Below are 19,132 nucleotides of genomic sequence, written 5' to 3'. Positions count from 1 at the left end.
GTCAGCTTAGCCCCCAGCGCTATTTCGGCAGAGGTCCCCGGATCCGACACTAATACCCAAAACACGGTCCGTGAAAGGAGCACCCAGCCGATGAGTCGCAATTTGCACATTTTCATAAACATTGCGGCTGCCAATATCCCATAAGCCGGCGAGATGTGTGGTCGTGTTAATTGCAGCTTGAAACGCCTAGATCGGGTCTCGACCGTGTCGCATTGAATCGACATATAGAGGCGCGCGGCAGTGAAATGTCCTTCCACCCCAAGGAAATCTCGAAAAAGCCATGAAAGCCGCCACTGCCAGCTGCGTCGTAGTTGAAACCTCTGTAGACCTGGGCGGTGGCTGTTACGGTGAGACCACCTGCGAGTAAGACAATGCCCTGTTTAAGTTCCGTTTAATTTGATTTATGTTGAAGTAATTTCGTTGAATCAATCGTACGATCAGTTTTCTAACTAAATATTTGAAGTAGGTCTTGATATGGCTAGAGCTTCGTCATTACACCCCGTTGTAGCAGCGCCACGCAATGACTTCAACTTATTATACAGGTTGTTCGTGACTAGAGAAGACCTGGCTATACCAATGCATTTTTCTATTATTCACAACATATCACGACATATGGATCGAAGCCAAGACGGTGTTGTCCTGAACTTTCTTATCCCAAGCCGTGAACCAAACCTACACGAAGGATGTGCTTGTAGGCGCAAGTGCCGCGACTTTAAACAGCAACTATCCAAGAAATCATCGTATGATACATCGAATACTCGAAATGAAATGGTGAAGTAATCCTCGAAATATCCACCAAAGTGAGTAAGGTATATCATACAATCATACCACAAATCCTTTACCACATATTTTACAGCGCAAGTGTACCCTTTATAGAAATATGAATTATACATTATGATTCCGCATTTGTTCGTGTATTCTTCAGCGGACTTACTCTTCCCGCCCCATTTCCACTCTCCCCACCATTACCCTCCGTCCGCCTCCAAGGGGGACACTATCTCATCTTTTGCACTAGGCACAGACACAAAGCTAAACCTCTGAACATCTTCAGGCTCCTCCTCTTCGCTCTCGATCGGCGATACCGGTTCCGGATCCGCAACCTTCATAGCCGACGCCGATGTCGACCCCGTTGCGAGAACGCTATCCGCACTGTATCTATCCATAGCCTTATTCACACGCCCACCAATCGACGAAAACGGCTGTCGCGGACCCCTAGTACTCGCAGATGTACTACTTAGACTCCTCGTCGGCATATTCCCCGATGTTAGCGAAGCTAGCTGTAAAGCAGGCAAACGCTGTCCTAAGCCAGCACCATCCGGCCCAGGCGGGTTCATAAGTCCAAATCGGCCGTCGCTTAGGCGTTTCTTCAAGGTCTCGTCGACCGGATGAGAAGCCAGGGGGCTGCTCGGAACGAGAGGCCAATTAAGTCCGTAGCTTTGTCGCGTCGTCCCCGTAGGAGATACGGGGGAGATGCCGTTAGATCTAGCACCTGGGATAGGACTAGGTTGCTCGCGGATCATGGAGAGTGGGCGGAGAAAAGATCGACGGGCTGATCGTCTGCTCTTCGTCTTTGCTGGCCCGGCTTCCGCTCCTGCACCTACCCCTGCGCCTTCTACTGTTGCCACGGCTCGTGCCCTTGCCTGGTCTTTCTCCACCGTCGGCGAGCTGTCCGGTGAACTATCTGTTGTCTTGATGGGAAGTGGGGGGCTAATCGAAGGGCGAACAGCCGGGGCCTGATGTTGTTTCTTCCGTTGGGATCGGCATATGAAGGCTACGACTATGGCGATGAGAATGATACCCAGGACGGCCCCGACTACGATACCTGCGATTGCGCCGCCGGATATAGAGGAATTTGAAGAATCGGTATCTGTAGGTGAGCTGGGGTTTGACGGCGAACCCGAGTCTGTCGATGATATATCCGGAGTCATCGTTAGCTCCGGTGGATAGGGGAATAATTCCCCGAATCCTTGGGATGGGTTGCATTCGACGAGCTTGAGTGTCGCGCCTGGTTCGTTGTCCGTCGTAAATGCGTATGTAAAGCAATGTGGGACTCGTTCTGGACTGCATAGCAGGTGATCATTAGCGTATCTCCTACATTGGCTTCTCCCAAGACCTACCAGCATAGCGTATGCCCTCCACAGTCCGCGGAGTCATATACGGCGGTGTAATCAATGCATGTGGTGTATATAGTCGAGGAACAGTCGTCTTCATCGGATAGGCAGCAACCACGAAAGTCCCCTACGTTCGTGCATTCGTATCCAAGCCCACATGTAACTGGAGACGTACGATGTTAGTACCACTCACAGATCCGGCGTACCAGATATTACTCACTCGCACTAGCCGTAGTGAATCCGCATGTATTTGAGCTTAATACGAAATCACTCGTTTGCGGGACATCCATGGATGTCATAGATGGCGACTCCTCGTCGGCGCGCACCACCGCATGAGTGCGGACGGTCGCGGTCGCGGTGCTAATAAGCGGCATGTCAGCTTACCGGGGCTGGTGGTTGTGCTGGTCATCGTTAGGCGTACCACGCATTTCTAACAACAGCGGGAAACCAAGTAGGTTTGAAACAAGACGGGACCAAAGGACTTCTTCATGGCATTCATAGAATTGGTGTGTTGGGTAATGACTAAAGATCGACACAGAGCCACTTCTTTCTCAGCACTTCTCATTGTCCTTGAGTGCAACAGCAAAAAATCGTGATGTTGGGACTTTTACAACTGTGCCCTACGACGGCCTCCCCTTTGTGCTGATCCTCGCTAAACTTTGCCATCTCGCAAAGGATGATACGTAGTATAAAGACTGGCCTCGGCTCGAGGACAATGGGTGTGGCAGTTCGTCTAGACCCCGCCCGTTTCCGTCCTTTGATAGTCAAGAAAAGCCTCCATATTGCTACCCTGATTCGCCATCTTCTCGTCTCCTGTCCCACCCTATTGGTAGATAGGCGGCATCTATATCGTCTTAAATACGTCCAAGCTGGATAGTTCTTTCCCAGGGTACTATTAACAAAGTGTTAGAGCCAGCTCTTCCATAATAGGAGTGATGTCGATCACAGTAAGGGACTCGATTTCCTTTGCTTCAAGGCCGGGTAGATAATACATACCGAGAACATGGTGTTAGATTCGCATGAAGATCCGAGCCCCTGGTTATCCATCCAAGCGGGCTCCCAGTAGAAGATACCGTTCCCATTCTTTACTCCGGCCACCACCTCGGCAACTTTTTGCATGAAGGTCGTTTGACCTTCCGCCGAGAATGGGATGCTCTTCACGTCGCTCGGGAATGAGTAGGAGGGTGACTTGCAGGAAGTAGGCCAGTTGATTTCGGCCACAACGATCTCCTTACCCCAGGTGCTTGCCATATTGGTAAGGCTCGTCTTTAGGTTCGCGAGTGTAGCGCCCGAGTTACTATTGAGTCAGTTAGTTGCTACCTATAGTGGTTGCTAGATTATATCCTAATAAAGGAATACCCACTAGAATGGATAATAGGAGACACCCATCATGTCAAATTCTGATGAGTTTAGAGGTCCAGCATTCAAAACCGAGTTATACCAATTCTTCTGGGTGTTCCAATCCCAGCCATTGTCGAGGTGGATCATGATCTTAGGCTGGGGAGATAGTTTGCTATCTTTGACACCCCATGAAGCTGAGTGTAGAAGCTGAGCAACATTATTGAAGTTCTTAGTGGACCCTGTAGGGAGCAAGAGGCCCGATCTGATCTCGTTTCCGATAGATATGATCGTAGGTGAGATACCTGCTGCCGCGAATTGGTTTGATACGTCCAGTGTGTAGTTGTACAATTTCCAAGCAAGATCGTCGATATTTGTGGGCCAGCCTGAGGGGATCGCTTGGTGTCCAGGGTCTGCCCATCTACATAGACGAGGGAGTCAATAATATGAACGCTTAAACTTATTTTATAACCATATTCATGGGTTTGAAGGTATATTGTACTGTTACTCACGTATCGCTATAATGGAAATCCACGTAGACGTCTAAACCGGCGGCCTTTGCTCGCTGTGCTAGCTTCAAGTTGTAGTCCACATTGTAATTGCCATCTCGTGGATTAACCCAAACCCGCTGTCTGACGGTGTTGACACCGCTTTCCGCCAATATCTTTTCGAGAGGTTCAGCAGTTCCGCTTGTCGTGGTATAAGATATTCCTGCCTTTTCCTCGACTATGACGGATGACCAATCGACGCCCTTGTACTTGAGAGCGGCTTGCACCACAGTCAGCGACGAAAGAGTCAGGAGAACTGAAACGAGCATCTTGACAAAACACAGTCGAACATATGCTTATTCTCGAATTTTGACACAATGTGGCCTAGTTCATGTGAAATCGAGAGCTGCCCCCAGCGGTGGTAATTGGGCGAATATATGGTCGAAGACCTATAAAGCGGCAACTTCCGGTGGGATTCAACCCAAATGAAAGCCATTTTGATATCATAAGATGGAGTAGTCTAGAGCCATTAATTCAAACTGGATTGTGTTAAATAGAGGTTTCGGCTAATCAACATTGCGACAGCTAAGCCAACAAGTTGCCCATGTGCTAACATAATCCCACCGGAAAGTTATAGCTTAACTTGAAGATGGCTCAATTGAGAATTTCCGCCTTCCTCCGAGTGGTTATGTAATTTTCCGTCTTGACGCTATTAAACTAGCTATAATAGGCACGGAGGTGAGATATGCATGTTAATCGAGACACATCCCCGCCTTGTTTAAATGGAATAATTGGCTATAATTGGTGTATTGTCCGATTAGTAGTAGTGGTGAGATATGGGATGAAAGTGTTGGACATAAGAATCTGGGGAAATGTTCTGGAATAGATCTTGCCAAGACATGATCTGTAGTATTTCAGCCAACTTGGGCGCAAGGATGATGTGCCAAGAAATCTAGCAGATGTCGAAGGTACATGAAAGAGAATATTATAGTCTCAATAACAAGCTGACCAAACCTAGGTACAGGTATAGTAGAGGGTAGCTATATCGGCTTATGGCAGAGTATGTTGTCTCTATGGTGGCTTGTTAATTCTGTAAGTACCTACTTAGATCTGCCATATATATCTAGTTTACCATGTGTATAGTCGGTCTTTGGATCTCATAAGAATAACTGCTTCTTCAAGACTGGACAACTCTTTCTAACCTAGAGAATAGATATCTATATCCTGGCGGAACCGAAAGGTTGCGTAGGCCTAATGAGGTCGGGCCGTATTATATGGTAATCTTCTACTGCTTCGTTAATATTGCCTCGGAACTAGCATAACATGAATTGTACCTTAATAAGAACCCAGTCATCTATCATTTATACTCAAGTGAGTTGACCTGCAGTTACGCAGATATAAACTAGACCCCGTCGCAAGAACTATGATGACGAGTGCCCAGCCATCTTTTTTCTAGACATTTTGTAAGGTTGGCGGGTGTATCCGTTCTCGCATTGGGATAAGGTGGAATACTAAACCCCACGTGGAGCCTTTTAAGAAAGTTGATCACCGATGATTGGCGCTGGGTTTTGTGCTCGCATATCGAAGGCACGGCGCTAAACTAGATCTGCACACCACTGATAAACTAATGAGGAACTAGTGAACCTTGATGAGCGTACTGCATACTTTAGCTCCACCGGCACGCCGAAGAAGCCGACAAACTTTCCTCTTCCCGTACAGTGGTACGAACCCGTCGACCAGGCAATATTTAATTTTTCGGACAATTCAGATTTGGGATATATTGTTCTCATGAATACTCTCAATAGAGGAAGCAGTACCGTAATTATTGCCAAGTACGCATGGTGTTTAATGATGAGGGAAAAGCCGGCGAAATGGTGTTTCATATCTGTGTCAAGAGGTGGTATTAAGAGCTAGGCTATTGGGCGCGCATGGTTGCGAATGGCTTCGAACACACCATTCCGGCAACGCTAGCGACAACGATTGTTTGCTATGTATTTTTTAAATCCTGTCGTAAGTAAGCCACCGCCGCTTTGTGATAATACATAAAGACGAAAGTAATTAAAAAGGAAATTAGAAAATTACCAAGGGTATCGAAGGGAGTGATGAGAAAAGAAGCTTGTCGAGGTGAATGGAAATTGTGTGCCGATTTCCGAAAATATGAGCCGGGGGTTAGATCAGTGACAACAACCTGATAAAGTTCCCGAACACGCGACAACTGACAAGTAATATTAAAATCAAGTTTCCAAATCTTAGAATCTTATCAACTTGACACAAATGACTTCTTTACCCGTCGAAGCGCATGCCAGGTCATTCTTCGATACACTATATATCATCATAGAAAATGAAAATCAATTTTTAAAATTGAAATTGTAGTTGTCCAGTTCAAGATACATGACAACATATTAACATATTATATGTTCTGGTATGTATACTTGTAGATTCGGAGTAACCTCCATTCCATCAAATCAAAGAGAAGGTTGGACCAAATATACGCAGCTAGAGATCCTGTCCTAGCCCGTCTTGCATAAACCCCGCATGCGATACCTCCAAGTGTGCAGCAATACGAAGGAGCAAACGCAGAAGGAGTCGCATTGCTGTCGTGGACACTTACCGCATGAGGGTAGTCTGGTACCTGCTTTCTCGTAATGAATTGAAATGGGCTGACTCAGCTGTATGATTTGTTCAACGAAGAGTTTATAAAATTCATATCAACAAAAGACGGTATGTTTATCCATTTTCTACACGTCGATTCTACTTGAAAAAGGTTTAGCTGGACAAGAAAAGGCATTAACCACATGTCTTCACGTGTACCAAGGTAGAAAGAAAACGAGAGAAGCATTGCCAAGACAAAATCGATACAGAAAAGTGGGCTAGCCCAATGAGGAAAGAGAAAGATGCGTGGCGAACGGTTGATTGGTGAAATTTTCTCCAACCTTCCCTGTCTGGGGGTAGGCTAGACCGCAAACTTGGCCCTTGTCGTTTCCAATATTCTGTTCTGATGTGCACTAGCAAAAAAGATACGCATGGGCCGACGGGCAAGTGGCAACTGCAGCAACGTCGCTTAGTTCCAAAGAAAGAGCCCTGGTCCGAATTGGAGAAAGATGATTGGGGCAATTGAGGCCCGTTATCGTGAGCTTCGTCGTCAGGATGCTCTTCTACCGTACCTTCTCAATTTTTTTTCCCCTTTACCCAGGCACCTCGTCAAACAAATATTAAACATACTACCTTTTACTACTACCCAGGTACGGACCTACACCTCCAGCTCCTACCCAATCCCTGCCACACCCGCAGACCCGTCAGGTACAACCCACACACGCATACGCACTATCTATACATTAGGAAGTATATGTACCTTATTACGTACCCCATCTCTTTTTTTTCCTCGTACTTCATCTTGAAGCTCCCAAACTCTTCTTCTCCGATCCCGTCTTTTCTCCATCGTCTGTATTGAATCATCTCTTTTCCCACCGATTTCCATAGTACAACTTCTCAAGCTTTACTACCAATAAAACAATTTACTTATCTACAGATTTTGGTTTGTCTCACAGTCAATTCGGCGATCATCAATCGTACAACGCCGATCCCACCACTCCTCCCACTCCTCCCGAACTTCGCCGCAAACATGATCACCATACACGCTGCCGCTGTCGCGCTCTGCGCCGTCACGTTAGTATCTGCTCAAGCAAATTCTAACTCGACTTTTAAGATCGACCCCGACTCAGTTGATATCTCCAAAAAAGGTATGTAGTAATCCGATTGATTTCTTTGGTATTAAGTTCTTTATGCTAACTATCTGCTGTAGTTACTTGGTGTCAAGGACAACAAGATAGCTGTGGTACACTTTGCGGCACGGCGATAACCAATGACTGTTCAGTTGTAAGTACTCCGCGTATGCTCACTATAGTGCATGACTAACGAGAGTATAGGATACTTTGGATTTCAAATGTGTATGCCAAGGCAACAATTCGCCCGATCTGAATCTCTATGAGAACACAATGCCTTGGGTAAGACCCAATTTCCCTATCAATTCTTTTGTGCATGAGCTAATTTCCTCCCCTCTAGTTCGTCTGCGAACAGAATCAGGACAACTGTATTCAACAAACCGAGAACAATGCCGCCGGGCAGAAGAACTGCACATCGACGTTTAGTGACCACTGTGGTAAAGAATCGGTAGCGGATCATGCGGGAGAGGGATCCGTCAGCACAACTACCAGCTCCAGCTCAGCGCCCAGTGGAAGCGCTACTGCCGCTTCTAGCTCTGCTGCGCCGAGTTCAACTTCATCGGCAGGAGCTGTTCCCACGCACGTGCAATACATCGGCAATGGCGCTGCAGCAGTTGCCGTAGGTTTATTCGCTTACATGCTGTAAGAGAAAATATAGCAGCAGGTTTACTTAGGAGGTCAGACGGTTATTCACATACAATAGAGTTGTTGTGAAGATTGCCGTTCTCTTTTTATACTCATTTAAATACCCAACAATCCCACATCAAACCACCCGAACGCGGGTATTGTCGTGTAGCACGTGGCATATCTAATTCACGAGGAGACGATTCGAGTACTAATGATTTGGCATACGTGGATGGAAGATTAATGTTTGAGCAAGTCATTGAAGGCATGGAGGAACTGGGATCAGGGGTATCACAGCTATGGCTAGTAAGAAAGCAACAAAAAACTGCGAGTAAGCAATTATAACATACCACAAAGCAGACCCAGAACAATAGAATTGATCACAACAAGGCCCCTTTCCTTTTGAGGGTGGGTACCATTGATAGGGCATCGTATGTTGATCCTATATATAAGTGCGTATACCACAAAGACATCGTTATTGTTCCAATCTCTGCTATTTATTTCTAGTTAGTCCTTCGCGGCAGCAATCTTCAGATCTTGCAATTCCTAATTTTCTTCAATTTACTTGATCAAGGCGATCCTTAGCATTGATGAAAAGAAAAAGGTAGGACTTCTTCGTACTGATAGAACAGATCGCAAGAAGTCTTACCATATTCGACTTCTCGGCCTCAGATGGCTAAGCCTAAAAAATTCACAGTGCCTACTGGCACTCATCAATCGATTGGTATCGAATTGGAATTCTTGGTTGCTTGGCTACCAAATGGAGAGAAAGATCCACATGAATCCGAAGCTCATAATCTTCCTCCTTTACTACGTATTGACGCTGACCCGACCCGATACCCCGCTACGGTCGATATCTTAATGCATATACGCGAGACTCTTGAGAGATATGGAATACCCGTGTCTAATAACCGGCGTCCTTCCGCAAAAGAGCTAGCAGCTACGAAACATATACCCCGGCGACTTCGAGATGTGGACAAATGGAGTGTTGGTCTCGACTCCAGCGTCGAGGAGTTGGTCAATAAAGACTACGTATGGCAGCCGATCGAAATTCGCAGCCCGGCGCTGTGGGCTACGCCAGAGTCGTACGAACAGATCCGATGTGTAATCAACCTCCTCAAATCGTGCTACCGTCTTCGCGTTAACCCGACCTGTGGCTTTCACGTTCATGTAGGTAATGGATGGAGATACTTCAAACCCGAAAAGGTCAAGAAGACTGCCGCCTTCCTGTGGGCTTCCGATCCTTTGTTATCGCGGCTCCATCCCCCATGGCGTAGGGCTAATGGTTATTCTGCGAGTATTCGTCTCGAAAGTAGGCTTGCTTATGAAGGTACAGCCGAAGAAATCCGAGAGGAGCTTGAGAGGATAGCGCCGGTATCTATGAGGTTGCCCATAACTGCGTTCTCCGATATTACTCAGGAGGTGGAGGTGTATGGCAGCGAAGAGGGTTGGGCTAAGTACGCGCACGCTCGGAAAGAGGTAGGTCCGTTCATGACGCTTAGTACTGATGTTAATCACACCGGAGATACCGAGAGCGAGGGAAGTAGCCGCAGCAGTAGCAGTAACAAGAACAACAGCAACAGCAACAGCTCCCATCGAAGCACTACTGGTAGTAGTACCAATAGCAGCGACAACGGCGGAGGCGACAAGAATAAATCCAATCGCAGCAGGGCCAGTAATAATAGTAATAGCAAAGATCACGACAGCGACAATGAATCCACCCGTTCCGAATCCCCCGAAATCCTAGAATTATTTTCGGATCGCATTCGGGAGTTATTAGAACAAGAGCAAAACGCAGGTCGCGTCCCACCAGACCTAGACACGTTAGATAGGAACATCGGACTCGTCCACTGGAATAAAGTCGAAGATCCCAGGATCATGCGGATAGTATTATACTTATGTGAAAGGCTATACGGGCATAGAAACCCTGCAAAGTTGAAGTACAAAGAGCAGCTCGATATCATGCTGCAGGCACAATGTCAATTCCTATACGGCCATATCAAGGTTAAGACTTTAGATTGGATGGAAATACTGGCTGTTCTTAACCGCTGTGGGCCGTACGTCGAAGCCGGTCGCTCTTCGTATGTATGGGATCCGGATATTAAGAATTGGGAACCTACTTGGTTTAACGCGGGACGCATCCTCGACCACCCGAAGGCTCTTAAGGACGAGAGGATCGACGGGCCGATGGTCGTTAATAAGTTCCACAACATCGCCAAGCTTCTCGATCTAAACGAGGAGGGCGACGATGACGATGGTATCGAGTACATCAACCGCGAGGAGTACGAAAAGGCGATGGCGACGAATGGAGGTATCGAAAAATTGGTTAAGGAACTTAGGGAGTACGCCGATAGTCCGAATCCAGACGACTTTAGTGTTATCGATTTAAACGAAGTGATCGTACTCTCAGACGAGGAGGACGAGGTGGATGAGGTGGATGAAATATATCCCGACGAAACGCCGGCTCCCGTGGATATCGATGAGGATGGTATTAATACCGTGGAACTTACTCCCGATGACTCAGTATCTCCGCCGGTGATGCCATCGAAATCCCGATCTGCTCCACCCACGCTTGGCGAACCAAAAGCTAGAAAAGACAGCAGCAGTAGCTCGAGTTCGAGCGAATTTTCGAACACCCCTCGAGATAGTACTGGTGGAAATGGAGGTGGGGGAGGCAGCAGCCCAACGCCACCACCCCCAACGCGCAACCCATCCCTGGAGCGCAAGAAACTCCAGCCCGACGAAATCGAAGACCTCCCGGAGTCCTACCAAGAATACGTTAAAAACCACCTACAGGTCTCAACCCTATCCTGGATACCCGCCGACCCCGCCACCGCCACCGCCACCGCCGCATCTGGCCTGCGCCAACTCACGCTCTGCGAATCCGCTGCCGAAGTCGCAGACTTAATCACCGGGCGTCCGAACTACAATTTCTTACAATACCAAACATCCTCCATGCACGGGGTTCCAGAAAGTCTACGCACGATTGAATTCCGCGAAGCCTCTGGAACTCTCGATGCGTCTTGGATCGTAACTTATGCCCGTATATGCGAGGGCATATTACGCTGGTGTCGAAACGCGAGGATGGCGGATTATATACGCGTGCTGGACCGCGTTATGTTGCAAAACGAACGAGACGAGCGTAGGCACGAGGCGCGGAAGAGTGCGGCGTTTACGTATGATATGAAAGAGGAAGATGAGAGGAATCGATATGATGTATGTGATTTGCTGGAGGATATTGGTTTATATGCTGAAGCCGAATTCGTTCGAAAGCGGGAGAAGGAGAATGGACCACCTCGGTGAGGTGAGATGAGCTAAATTTCTGTATTTATATATAGTAGACACCCACGGTAGATATTTTCGGGAGTATATTTTTTGTTTCAATTTTTAGTTAAGTAGGGAGGAGTTGGTAGGTTGTTGTCTTGTTTCTGCATTGTTGAAGCGTTGTTTGATTATAGATGGAATTTCATGGTGTATAGGTACCTAGGTAGGCATGGAATATATGAATATGAATCATCAATAGCTGTCTTAGTTCTAATGGTTGATGAGCTTGTGCTTCATAATGTTAACAATGATGGAGCTACGATGTGCCCTCTTGAATTATGTTCTACGAATTTGTTAGTACACCCTCACCTTGTAGTAGATATATTTTCACAAAATAATTACGAATGGAGAAAAACAGCGCATCATTGTATTAGCCATGATTTATGCTAATAAGATCGAATACGTGGGTATCTAACCGCCGAAACTCCTGAAAAAGAAAACCCTTGTGTCCTTAGATAAACGTCCCATAGCCGTGTACCTAGGTAGTTCCGCAACCTCCCGAAATTTTGCACTCCAACTATAGCCTGCTTCTCCCCCAGCCCGAATTAATCGTATTTTAACGAGAACTCCAGATCCTTTATTATCTTGCGCTGAGCCTTAAGGACCTTAGCGGAAAGTTGCCCATTGACACGATGCCGGTCATCGATTAATTCTATTTTTTTCGCCGCCTCTAGTGCCCTGCTGTTTGCAAACGCTGTTGCCGTCATCGAGTGGTTGCGGTGATTTCTGCGCTTTTTGATCAGCAGTTCCACACGCCTAGTCGCTGCCATACTAGCGGAGGTGGAGAGGACAGAGCAACGTTCATACGCAAAAGCTTCTCGACGAAGCAGGGTTTTCTGAACTTCCAATATTAGGTCCTCATCGTGGTCGGTGATGCTCGGGTTGATAAATTCATTCGGGAAGCTGAAAGCCGACGACAAGGCACTGAAGGTTTCTAATGCCGTTCCCCGCAGACAGACTTTCTTAATTACCGGTTGGACGAGGTCCCAATGAAAGTTGGACTCGAAATGTAAGCATTCCTTCGCAGCATCGACTATCCAGCTAATGTGGATATAGCCCAGGAACGGCCGTCCAGGATTCTCTTTCAAAATGGCAAGAGCCCTTTTTATGAGCGCGTTTGTGGTCCATCTCTGCCAGTCGCTCGAGTTACGTCGACTTGCGCGCTCGAAAGTCTCCTTATCCCCGAATATAAGAGAACGAATTTCCTGCGAGATACGGGGATTCGTAGCCAGTACCAGCCAGAGAAGCTCATATCGTACATCGTGCTTTGGCAATTTGGAAATCTCTTCCAGAAGCAGACGAAATATTTCTGTGAAAGCGGCTTGGTCCATTGGGAAGTTCCGGTCGCCAGCGGCTTGAAGCGCGTATGTAAGGCCAAACTGTTGGTATGTCGCCTTCGCTTCTCTTCCTCTGTCAAGCTCGGTGGAAACCTTCGACTCTTCTGTTCCAAAGCGAAACCCTCTGCTCAACAACAATCGCGCTAAATCCGCTCTATGGCGGGCACAAGCAGCCAGCATAGAATAGATGTATTTGTCGTATTGATTGCCGTCCGCATCGATTTCCAGGAAGGCTATAACGGCGTCGAATTCTGAACCGCTCTTGATCATCGACGCTAGCACTCTGTCCCGAAAGCTCCAATCATCTGTGCCGTATAGCTTATAGGACCATCCGGCGGCACAGAGACGCTTAACCATGAAGGTAGAGGTGGCGAAATGCATAGGGGTATTACGAGTCGAAACCTCAAAGTCTGGTTTTATCTTCGCCCCGCACTCTAGGAGGTTCACGGCGATATCTTCGCGCCCCTTTTCAAGAGCGAAGAGTAACGGGTACGTGTTTGTACCAAGGGTCACATTCGGGTTGGCCCCTAGCGCCAGAGCAAAGCGTACCGCGTCCCCAAGACTGTGGCGACAAGCCCACCGGAAGGACATCTTGGCCCCATATGGGAATATGCCATTCTTATACGGGTCCCGTCCTAAGTCCAGATTGTATAGCATCGGCCGGATGCATCTGGTGAACTGGCGGGAGGTGAGAGACCAATTGTTCACATCATGCTGCGATAACTTGTATACAATTTCGTATAGAATTTCATTGGGGAGACGGGAGATAAGGTCGCGACCTTGGTTCTGTGAAGGATCCATTGTTGTGAATATTTCGTGATAAATGGTCGTAGGTATTGGGTGTTAAGAAAAAAGTCGATCAAAGTCCTCTTGTCGATAACTGAATGTACAATCGAAGTGGTAGAATGATAGAATGATGAATTGATAGTTGATTGAAGAGTAATTGAATGATCAATTGAATATTTGGTTATTTGGTGAAAGGTTAATGGTAGATGGGAGCTGTGAATTAGAGTGAATGTCTGAATTGGAGGAGAAGGTGTTGAGAAACCCGAGAAGAACCTGGCAATTATATATAAAAGCACCCAAAATGCACCTGCCACTTCATGATTAGAGAACTTCTAAAGTTCAGATGAAAATTGCACGGTTCACATACCTCACAAGCACCTTGCATACTATAAGGAGGAAGGTGCTAGTACTAGGTTAGATAGTAAGTGTTGTTTTCTTCCGCTAATTCTTGAATCCCATGACGCTGTGACCAACTTCAGACAGTGAAGGAGCTCCCTACCAAATGAACTTCGACTGTTTGTACAATTCCAGTTGCTCCAACCATTGCGCCTTTCCTTTAACAGTACTGGTCTTGTGATGGACACAGCATGTTATGCCTTCGAACTGTTTCTTCCCTTCCTATGTAAGTCACGGGGACAAACAGGTTAAAACTCGTTAGAAAACAAATTGTACTATACTTCAGATGAAAAGAATAAAAGCCGAATTACAGTTAAAAACAATCAAGATTTGCTATCTAGAGCAGCCTGATATGGTATCGTAACCTTAAATCACCAGAATCTCATCTCTTTCCTATCGAACCCTGTAAAATGATAAAAATGATGAATGCCGCGCCAAACTATGCAAACTTTTATACAATCCGATTATTTCGCTATTTCCTTTCCCAAGTCAGAAAGAGGGAGGAAATATAAAAAAAGGGGTTGCCACCTTAGCTGCTCTGCTGTTCCATATGAGTAGGTAGATTATAGCTTGCGTAGTCCGCGTGGACGAAAGCCCTGTCCACAATAGGAACAGACTCCAATACATATCCCAAACTCTCACTCAAATCGTGGGAATCCCGTAACGTCGTAGATGCATCCAGAATGATATCAACTTCAACGTTCAATTTATCACCAGCGTGATAAGCTTGCAGCCCTTGGATTTGCTTAATTCCCTTAGCAAAGCGCATCGTAAGGTACAACACTATCAATCAATTAGCATGGCTACACCTTAAAAAAGATAATGTGATCATTAAAACTTACAGATGTTTCGTTGATCAGCAGTCGCGGAGAATCCCGATAGGTTCTTGATATGCTGCATGGAAGTTCGGGACCAATTGAAAATGACGACGAGCGATAGAACAAGACCACCAAGAGCATCTAGCCACCATATCTTGGCATAAAATCCAACTAGAAAACATATTAGATTTCATCGACATAGGATCGGATTGATAATACATACCGATAGGAAAGAGGATAGATCCCGTGTTGAAAATGACATCTGTCATAGCATCCTCGGCTCTAAAGCAGTATTAGTATTTGTCAAGCGATACCCGCATTGATCGGACTTACAAAGCTTGAACACTAGAGTTCTTGACTAGACGGCACCACAGCCAGCAAAGTCCTTTGATAAGGACCGTTCCAAGCATAATACTAAGGGCAGGTATTCCACTAAAAAAACGAAGATTAGTTCACCGAAGTTATTGAATAGGTGCCAGTTATAATTACTCACACTTCGACCAATTCGTGTTCGGGCGAGGCTAGTCGTTGGAGTGACTCGAGCCCAACCTGAACGAATGACGTAATCATAATGACGGAAAAGACTAGAACACCAAGAGGTTCTAATCGTCGCCTTCCAACCGGATACTTGTACTGGTCTTGTCTGGAAATTAACCAAGTCGTCGTCCATACTATGACCGTCGACAGGAAATCCAAGACGGCATCAACCAAACTAGCTAAGACCGACATAGAGGATACAGAGATAACGACAGCAATCTTGCCCATCAGCAAGATGAAGTTGGCCGCGAAATTGACATAGATAGCCGTCGTGACAATTTGATCACCGCTGTCCAGCTCGTCGTCCTCTTCCAGCCATGGGACCTCGGGTTTCGGACCATCCCATTGGTCCTCTTCCTCGTCGTGGGTGAACAAAGGAGTGGTTTCAGTAGCTCGGTAGATATCTTTCGGGGTACGCTTGACTTTCTTCACGGGAACGAGGCTTTGAGACACCGCGTCCGTTTTAGCACCGTCTTCCTCCGTGTTAAATCCCGCATTTTGAGGACTGGAAAAGCTCGTAAGAGGTGTTATCTGGTCACTTGAGCTCTCACTATCATGTCCACTTCCAGGATTGCTCTTGTTGATACTAACAGCACTGGAGTGCTCTTCGGAAATGGTGGTGGGGATATCGACGTCTTTATAGGAGTGGGGCAGATTGTTGTATTCATTGAGCAAATCGTGGGGCAAGCTGCTGTCAAGCAAGCGATCGATGTAGAGATATTGCTGGACGAGGTAGTTTGTGCGCTCGTAGTATTCGCGCAAAGGCTTCTTCATAGCATACAATTGTTCTTCTGTTTTGTAGTAGCGCGCCCATTTATACCGGGGGTTCGAGTTGCCAATCAGCCTCATAGAGCGCATATGCGAGCCATTGAGGATCTGGCTCAATCGACGCTCATCGACCTGAGGTCGGCGGTGGGATTCGTCATCGGATTCGGAAGGTGGTCGGGACATCATGGTAGGTAGCAACCCGGACTCCTCGTCCTCCAAAGCATTAGGTACTGCACCTCGCCAGGTGCTGCCATAATTGTGGAGGGATCCATAGGAACGGCTCTTGAGAAGGTGGGCAAGGGCGCCTTGGCCGCGGGGTGAAATCGGTGGAGGGTTGTCGTCTTGTAGAAGTAGAAAAGAGCCTTTGGTGAATCCAGCGAAGCCACGGCGCGGATCCGAACTGGATAGCCGAGAAGCCGAATTGTCGTAAGACATATTGACGGTGCTTAGGAATGAAAAGTAAATCTACACGAGTAAACGGGTAGAAGTGAGGGAGCGTGTAAAAGGAATATAGAAGTCAGAGTAAAAAAATGACGCCGGCAGGAGACCGTAAGTGGAATAAATTGTAATACTGTGGAACGTAAACGGCGCTGCCTTTTTTTACTTAGACTAGCTAAGTCGGGTTATAAGGATGTTCAATGAGGTAATGTACAGTACAAGAGATACAAGAGATGGGAGTGGATTTCGACGTGTTTGTCAGTCAGATCAACACTAGCGAAACAAAACACGAGGAAGGAGAGAAGAGAAAGAGAAAGAAAGAATTTGAAAGAGAAAACAAATACTTGAAGTATTTAAAAAGTTATTGACACAAATTCGTTTCCTATTGTTTTCTCATTGTAACTGGTTCTAGGGGGATGTTTGAGAGTTGCAGCCGAGAGGTAGCATCTCAAGGACCCTGCAGGCCGCCCCAGATCACGGATTACTACGTAGTGGGCCTAAGAGCTATGTACTGTTACCCTACACTGTACGAAGCCTCCGCAATGCTCCAATGTTCGTGGTTCTTATCGCCGATCCCCACCCTAATTGGATTAGTATGCCGAGCCGCGCTGTCTGGCATTTTGCATTATTCGCCTCAGCAGCTGCAAGTGCTGCGTAGGTCCCACGTACAGCGAGTTTGAGGTGACTGCACGCCGCAGTCCCCCCTAATCTGATAATTGCCGCGGATCGTCTTTCTCCATTCTTTTTTTCCTTCGTCCCTCCCAAGAACGTCCGTGGGGTCCAGGATGATGAATCCTAGTATCTCAAAAGTAAAAATATCCGATGCGAATAGGACTACTCGCAGTATATTGATAATTTTGCATTTCCTCCTAGCCTCACCTATTCGGAACAGCTAAGTAGACTGTCAGATTATTATCTTGACTTCTACTTCCAGCTCAAGCCTTAAGCTCAATGCAACGCTACGGTGTTGAATTAATGACAACGCCACAACTCCAAGCAACGGGAATCCTAGAGAGTCCACTGCTGTATCCCTGCGATAAGTATCTCCCCCGTCAATAAGCCAAAGCAACTCCTCTATAAGTAAACATATCGTTTGTGGTAAACGACATGCTCCAGAGCCTCTTAAACCCAGGGATCATAAATTGCTCAATACAAATTTCCGGGGCCGCCGATGCCAACCAAATCTCATGTCTCTGCCGCCTTTTCAGCAGATATCTTTTCTGCTATCAATGCTGTCGCTTTGACGATGAGTTCGTGCTCATATCCGTGGATTTTCTGCTCCAGATCTTCTAAGCTGTCCCCTTCGTCGATCTTGATTTTTTGAACCAAGATAGGTTCGCCGCGATCGACTTCAGCGATAACATAGTGGATCATAATTCCAGTAGTGTTGTCCTGGAGCTTCCCAGCTTTAAAATCCTCGTACGCCCTTTCGATAGCACCAGCACCATCATAAGCTCCTATAAGAGTAGGTGTTAGAGTCAATGCTGCATGATTGATACGGAGTCGGCAAAACATACCTGGTAAAGCAGGATGGAGATTAATGATCGGCACACCGGCATCACTAAGGGGGCGTAAGAAATTTGTCGTTAAGACATGCATCCAGCCAGCCAGAACGACAAGGTCTGGTTTATCGCGCAGTATCCTCTCCGCCAAGGCTGCATCGTATTTAAGTCGGGCCTCCTGCAGCTTGACCGGATCCTTCTCCCCAAGTACTTGAAATCCATCCTTGACCAAGTTGAAGTAGTCGGTCGGAATACCAGCTTTCTCAGCCCGTTTAATCGCGAATGCATTCTTTCTATTGACTGTCACCTTGATGATTTTGCCGCGGATGCTTCCGGGTACATCGGAGGCGCACGAGTCAATGAGAGCCTGCAGATTCGTCCCATTCCCACTGCAAAGTACTGAAATTCGTGCCTCGGCCATGATAAGGTGAAATGTTGTAGCTAGTGAAACACCCAATTAGAAAATGATTTGGTTGAAAATTCAACATCAAATTTCTCAAATAGAGCGAAAAAAAGATTGCGTCGCGGGGTACTAACTCGGTATGATAATAATTTGCTTAATTAATACGATGGGAGTATTCACGTACAAGGTATTAGTGACGGTTCTCGGGAAAAGTGGGTATAAGAAGCATCCACTGATGGATAAATTGGTGTGTGATAAAACAAAAAACAGAAAGCATAGAGTTGGAATAGGTGCAGAAAGCTCTCTGGGTATGAATCCTCAGTAGAATGTCATTTAAAAAGAAAAGAGGGGTATCTGAGAAAAGAGGACAGGCTCTAGTATGTAGGTGTACGTTCTTAAATACCTGTATACAGTGACCAAAGCACCATGGTATACTACCTAGGTATACCCACCAACTTTAATAATTAAGCATGCTCCCACACGTTTGCCCAAAAAGCGATTCTCGCTTTACTCGTACTATCTAGCCAATCAAGTTTCGAT

The 19,132-nt window shown here is 46.5% G+C and overlaps 7 protein-coding genes across 7 annotated transcripts; 2 read left to right on the top strand and 5 right to left on the bottom strand.

Moving 5' to 3' along the window:
* Nucleotides 1–872: 872 nt before the first annotated feature.
* Nucleotides 873–2,720, bottom strand: F4822DRAFT_75198 (uncharacterized protein). The gene is made up of 3 exons (XM_051463920.1): nt 2,332–2,720; nt 2,118–2,274; nt 873–2,061 (listed from the first exon to the last, which is right to left on the bottom strand). The coding sequence occupies exons 1-3, from the start codon at nt 2,483–2,485 to the stop codon at nt 966–968; spliced, it is 1,407 nt and encodes a 468-aa protein (XP_051309133.1). The 5' UTR covers nt 2,486–2,720; the 3' UTR covers nt 873–965.
* F4822DRAFT_75197 (glycoside hydrolase family 53 protein) lies at nt 2,721–5,009 on the bottom strand. The gene is made up of 4 exons (XM_051463919.1): nt 3,962–5,009; nt 3,475–3,870; nt 3,108–3,408; nt 2,721–3,003 (listed from the first exon to the last, which is right to left on the bottom strand). Exons 1-4 carry the CDS (start codon nt 4,264–4,266, stop codon nt 2,956–2,958), a joined length of 1,050 nt encoding a protein of 349 aa, XP_051309132.1. The 5' UTR covers nt 4,267–5,009; the 3' UTR covers nt 2,721–2,955.
* Nucleotides 5,010–7,447: 2,438 nt separating this feature from the next.
* Nucleotides 7,448–8,422, top strand: F4822DRAFT_75171 (uncharacterized protein). Its single transcript, XM_051463918.1, has 4 exons — nt 7,448–7,677; nt 7,740–7,813; nt 7,864–7,941; nt 8,000–8,422. The coding sequence occupies exons 1-4, from the start codon at nt 7,560–7,562 to the stop codon at nt 8,303–8,305; spliced, it is 576 nt and encodes a 191-aa protein (XP_051309131.1). The 5' UTR covers nt 7,448–7,559; the 3' UTR covers nt 8,306–8,422.
* Nucleotides 8,423–8,834: 412 nt separating this feature from the next.
* Nucleotides 8,835–11,668, top strand: F4822DRAFT_75147 (putative amidoligase enzyme-domain-containing protein). The gene has a single exon (XM_051463917.1). It carries the CDS (start codon nt 8,956–8,958, stop codon nt 11,584–11,586), a length of 2,631 nt encoding a protein of 876 aa, XP_051309130.1. The 5' UTR covers nt 8,835–8,955; the 3' UTR covers nt 11,587–11,668.
* A 445-nt stretch (nt 11,669–12,113) lies between these two features.
* On the bottom strand, nt 12,114–13,936 carry F4822DRAFT_420337 (uncharacterized protein). Its single transcript, XM_051459691.1, has one exon. It carries the CDS (start codon nt 13,743–13,745, stop codon nt 12,153–12,155), a length of 1,593 nt encoding a protein of 530 aa, XP_051309129.1. The 5' UTR covers nt 13,746–13,936; the 3' UTR covers nt 12,114–12,152.
* Nucleotides 13,937–14,086: 150 nt separating this feature from the next.
* Nucleotides 14,087–17,047, bottom strand: F4822DRAFT_420334 (uncharacterized protein). Its single transcript, XM_051459690.1, has 5 exons — nt 15,438–17,047; nt 15,278–15,376; nt 15,168–15,226; nt 14,969–15,115; nt 14,087–14,909 (listed from the first exon to the last, which is right to left on the bottom strand). Exons 1-5 carry the CDS (start codon nt 16,682–16,684, stop codon nt 14,656–14,658), a joined length of 1,806 nt encoding a protein of 601 aa, XP_051309128.1. The 5' UTR covers nt 16,685–17,047; the 3' UTR covers nt 14,087–14,655.
* Nucleotides 17,048–17,619: 572 nt separating this feature from the next.
* Nucleotides 17,620–18,865, bottom strand: F4822DRAFT_75107 (phosphoribosylglycinamide formyltransferase). The gene is made up of 2 exons (XM_051463916.1): nt 18,205–18,865; nt 17,620–18,144 (listed from the first exon to the last, which is right to left on the bottom strand). The coding sequence occupies exons 1-2, from the start codon at nt 18,608–18,610 to the stop codon at nt 17,873–17,875; spliced, it is 678 nt and encodes a 225-aa protein (XP_051309127.1). The 5' UTR covers nt 18,611–18,865; the 3' UTR covers nt 17,620–17,872.
* Nucleotides 18,866–19,132: the final 267 nt, after the last annotated feature.

Source organism: Hypoxylon trugodes, assembly GCF_022578975.1.
Source record: "Hypoxylon trugodes strain CBS 135444 unplaced genomic scaffold F4822scaffold_11, whole genome shotgun sequence".
NCBI lineage: Eukaryota > Fungi > Ascomycota > Sordariomycetes > Xylariales > Hypoxylaceae > Hypoxylon > Hypoxylon trugodes.
The sequence above is the reverse complement of the archived record's forward strand: the minus strand, read 5'-3'. Positions and strand labels throughout refer to the sequence as shown.

Coding starts and splice junctions, on each gene's coding strand:
- F4822DRAFT_75198 (XM_051463920.1), bottom strand. CDS start 2,485: ATGCCGCTTATTAGCACCGCGACCGCGACCGTCCGCACTCATGCGGTG. Junction 2,275..2,331: donor ATTCACTACGGCTAGTGCGA/GTGAGTAATATC, acceptor GTACGTCTCCAG/TTACATGTGGGCTTGGATAC. Junction 2,062..2,117: donor GGAGGGCATACGCTATGCTG/GTAGGTCTTGGG, acceptor CCTGCTATGCAG/TCCAGAACGAGTCCCACATT.
- F4822DRAFT_75147 (XM_051463917.1), top strand. CDS start 8,956: ATGGCTAAGCCTAAAAAATTCACAGTGCCTACTGGCACTCATCAATCG.
- F4822DRAFT_420334 (XM_051459690.1), bottom strand. CDS start 16,684: ATGTCTTACGACAATTCGGCTTCTCGGCTATCCAGTTCGGATCCGCGC. Junction 15,377..15,437: donor GAACACGAATTGGTCGAAGT/GTGAGTAATTAT, acceptor TCGTTTTTTTAG/TGGAATACCTGCCCTTAGTA. Junction 15,116..15,167: donor ATCTATCCTCTTTCCTATCG/GTATGTATTATC, acceptor TATGTTTTCTAG/TTGGATTTTATGCCAAGATA.
- F4822DRAFT_420337 (XM_051459691.1), bottom strand. CDS start 13,745: ATGGATCCTTCACAGAACCAAGGTCGCGACCTTATCTCCCGTCTCCCC.
- F4822DRAFT_75197 (XM_051463919.1), bottom strand. CDS start 4,266: ATGCTCGTTTCAGTTCTCCTGACTCTTTCGTCGCTGACTGTGGTGCAA. Junction 3,871..3,961: donor GATTTCCATTATAGCGATAC/GTGAGTAACAGT, acceptor TCGTCTATGTAG/ATGGGCAGACCCTGGACACC. Junction 3,409..3,474: donor GTCTCCTATTATCCATTCTA/GTGGGTATTCCT, acceptor CTGACTCAATAG/TAACTCGGGCGCTACACTCG.
- F4822DRAFT_75171 (XM_051463918.1), top strand. CDS start 7,560: ATGATCACCATACACGCTGCCGCTGTCGCGCTCTGCGCCGTCACGTTA. Junction 7,678..7,739: donor AGTTGATATCTCCAAAAAAG/GTATGTAGTAAT, acceptor TATCTGCTGTAG/TTACTTGGTGTCAAGGACAA. Junction 7,942..7,999: donor ATGAGAACACAATGCCTTGG/GTAAGACCCAAT, acceptor CCTCCCCTCTAG/TTCGTCTGCGAACAGAATCA.
- F4822DRAFT_75107 (XM_051463916.1), bottom strand. CDS start 18,610: ATGGCCGAGGCACGAATTTCAGTACTTTGCAGTGGGAATGGGACGAAT. Junction 18,145..18,204: donor TCTCCATCCTGCTTTACCAG/GTATGTTTTGCC, acceptor CTACTCTTATAG/GAGCTTATGATGGTGCTGGT.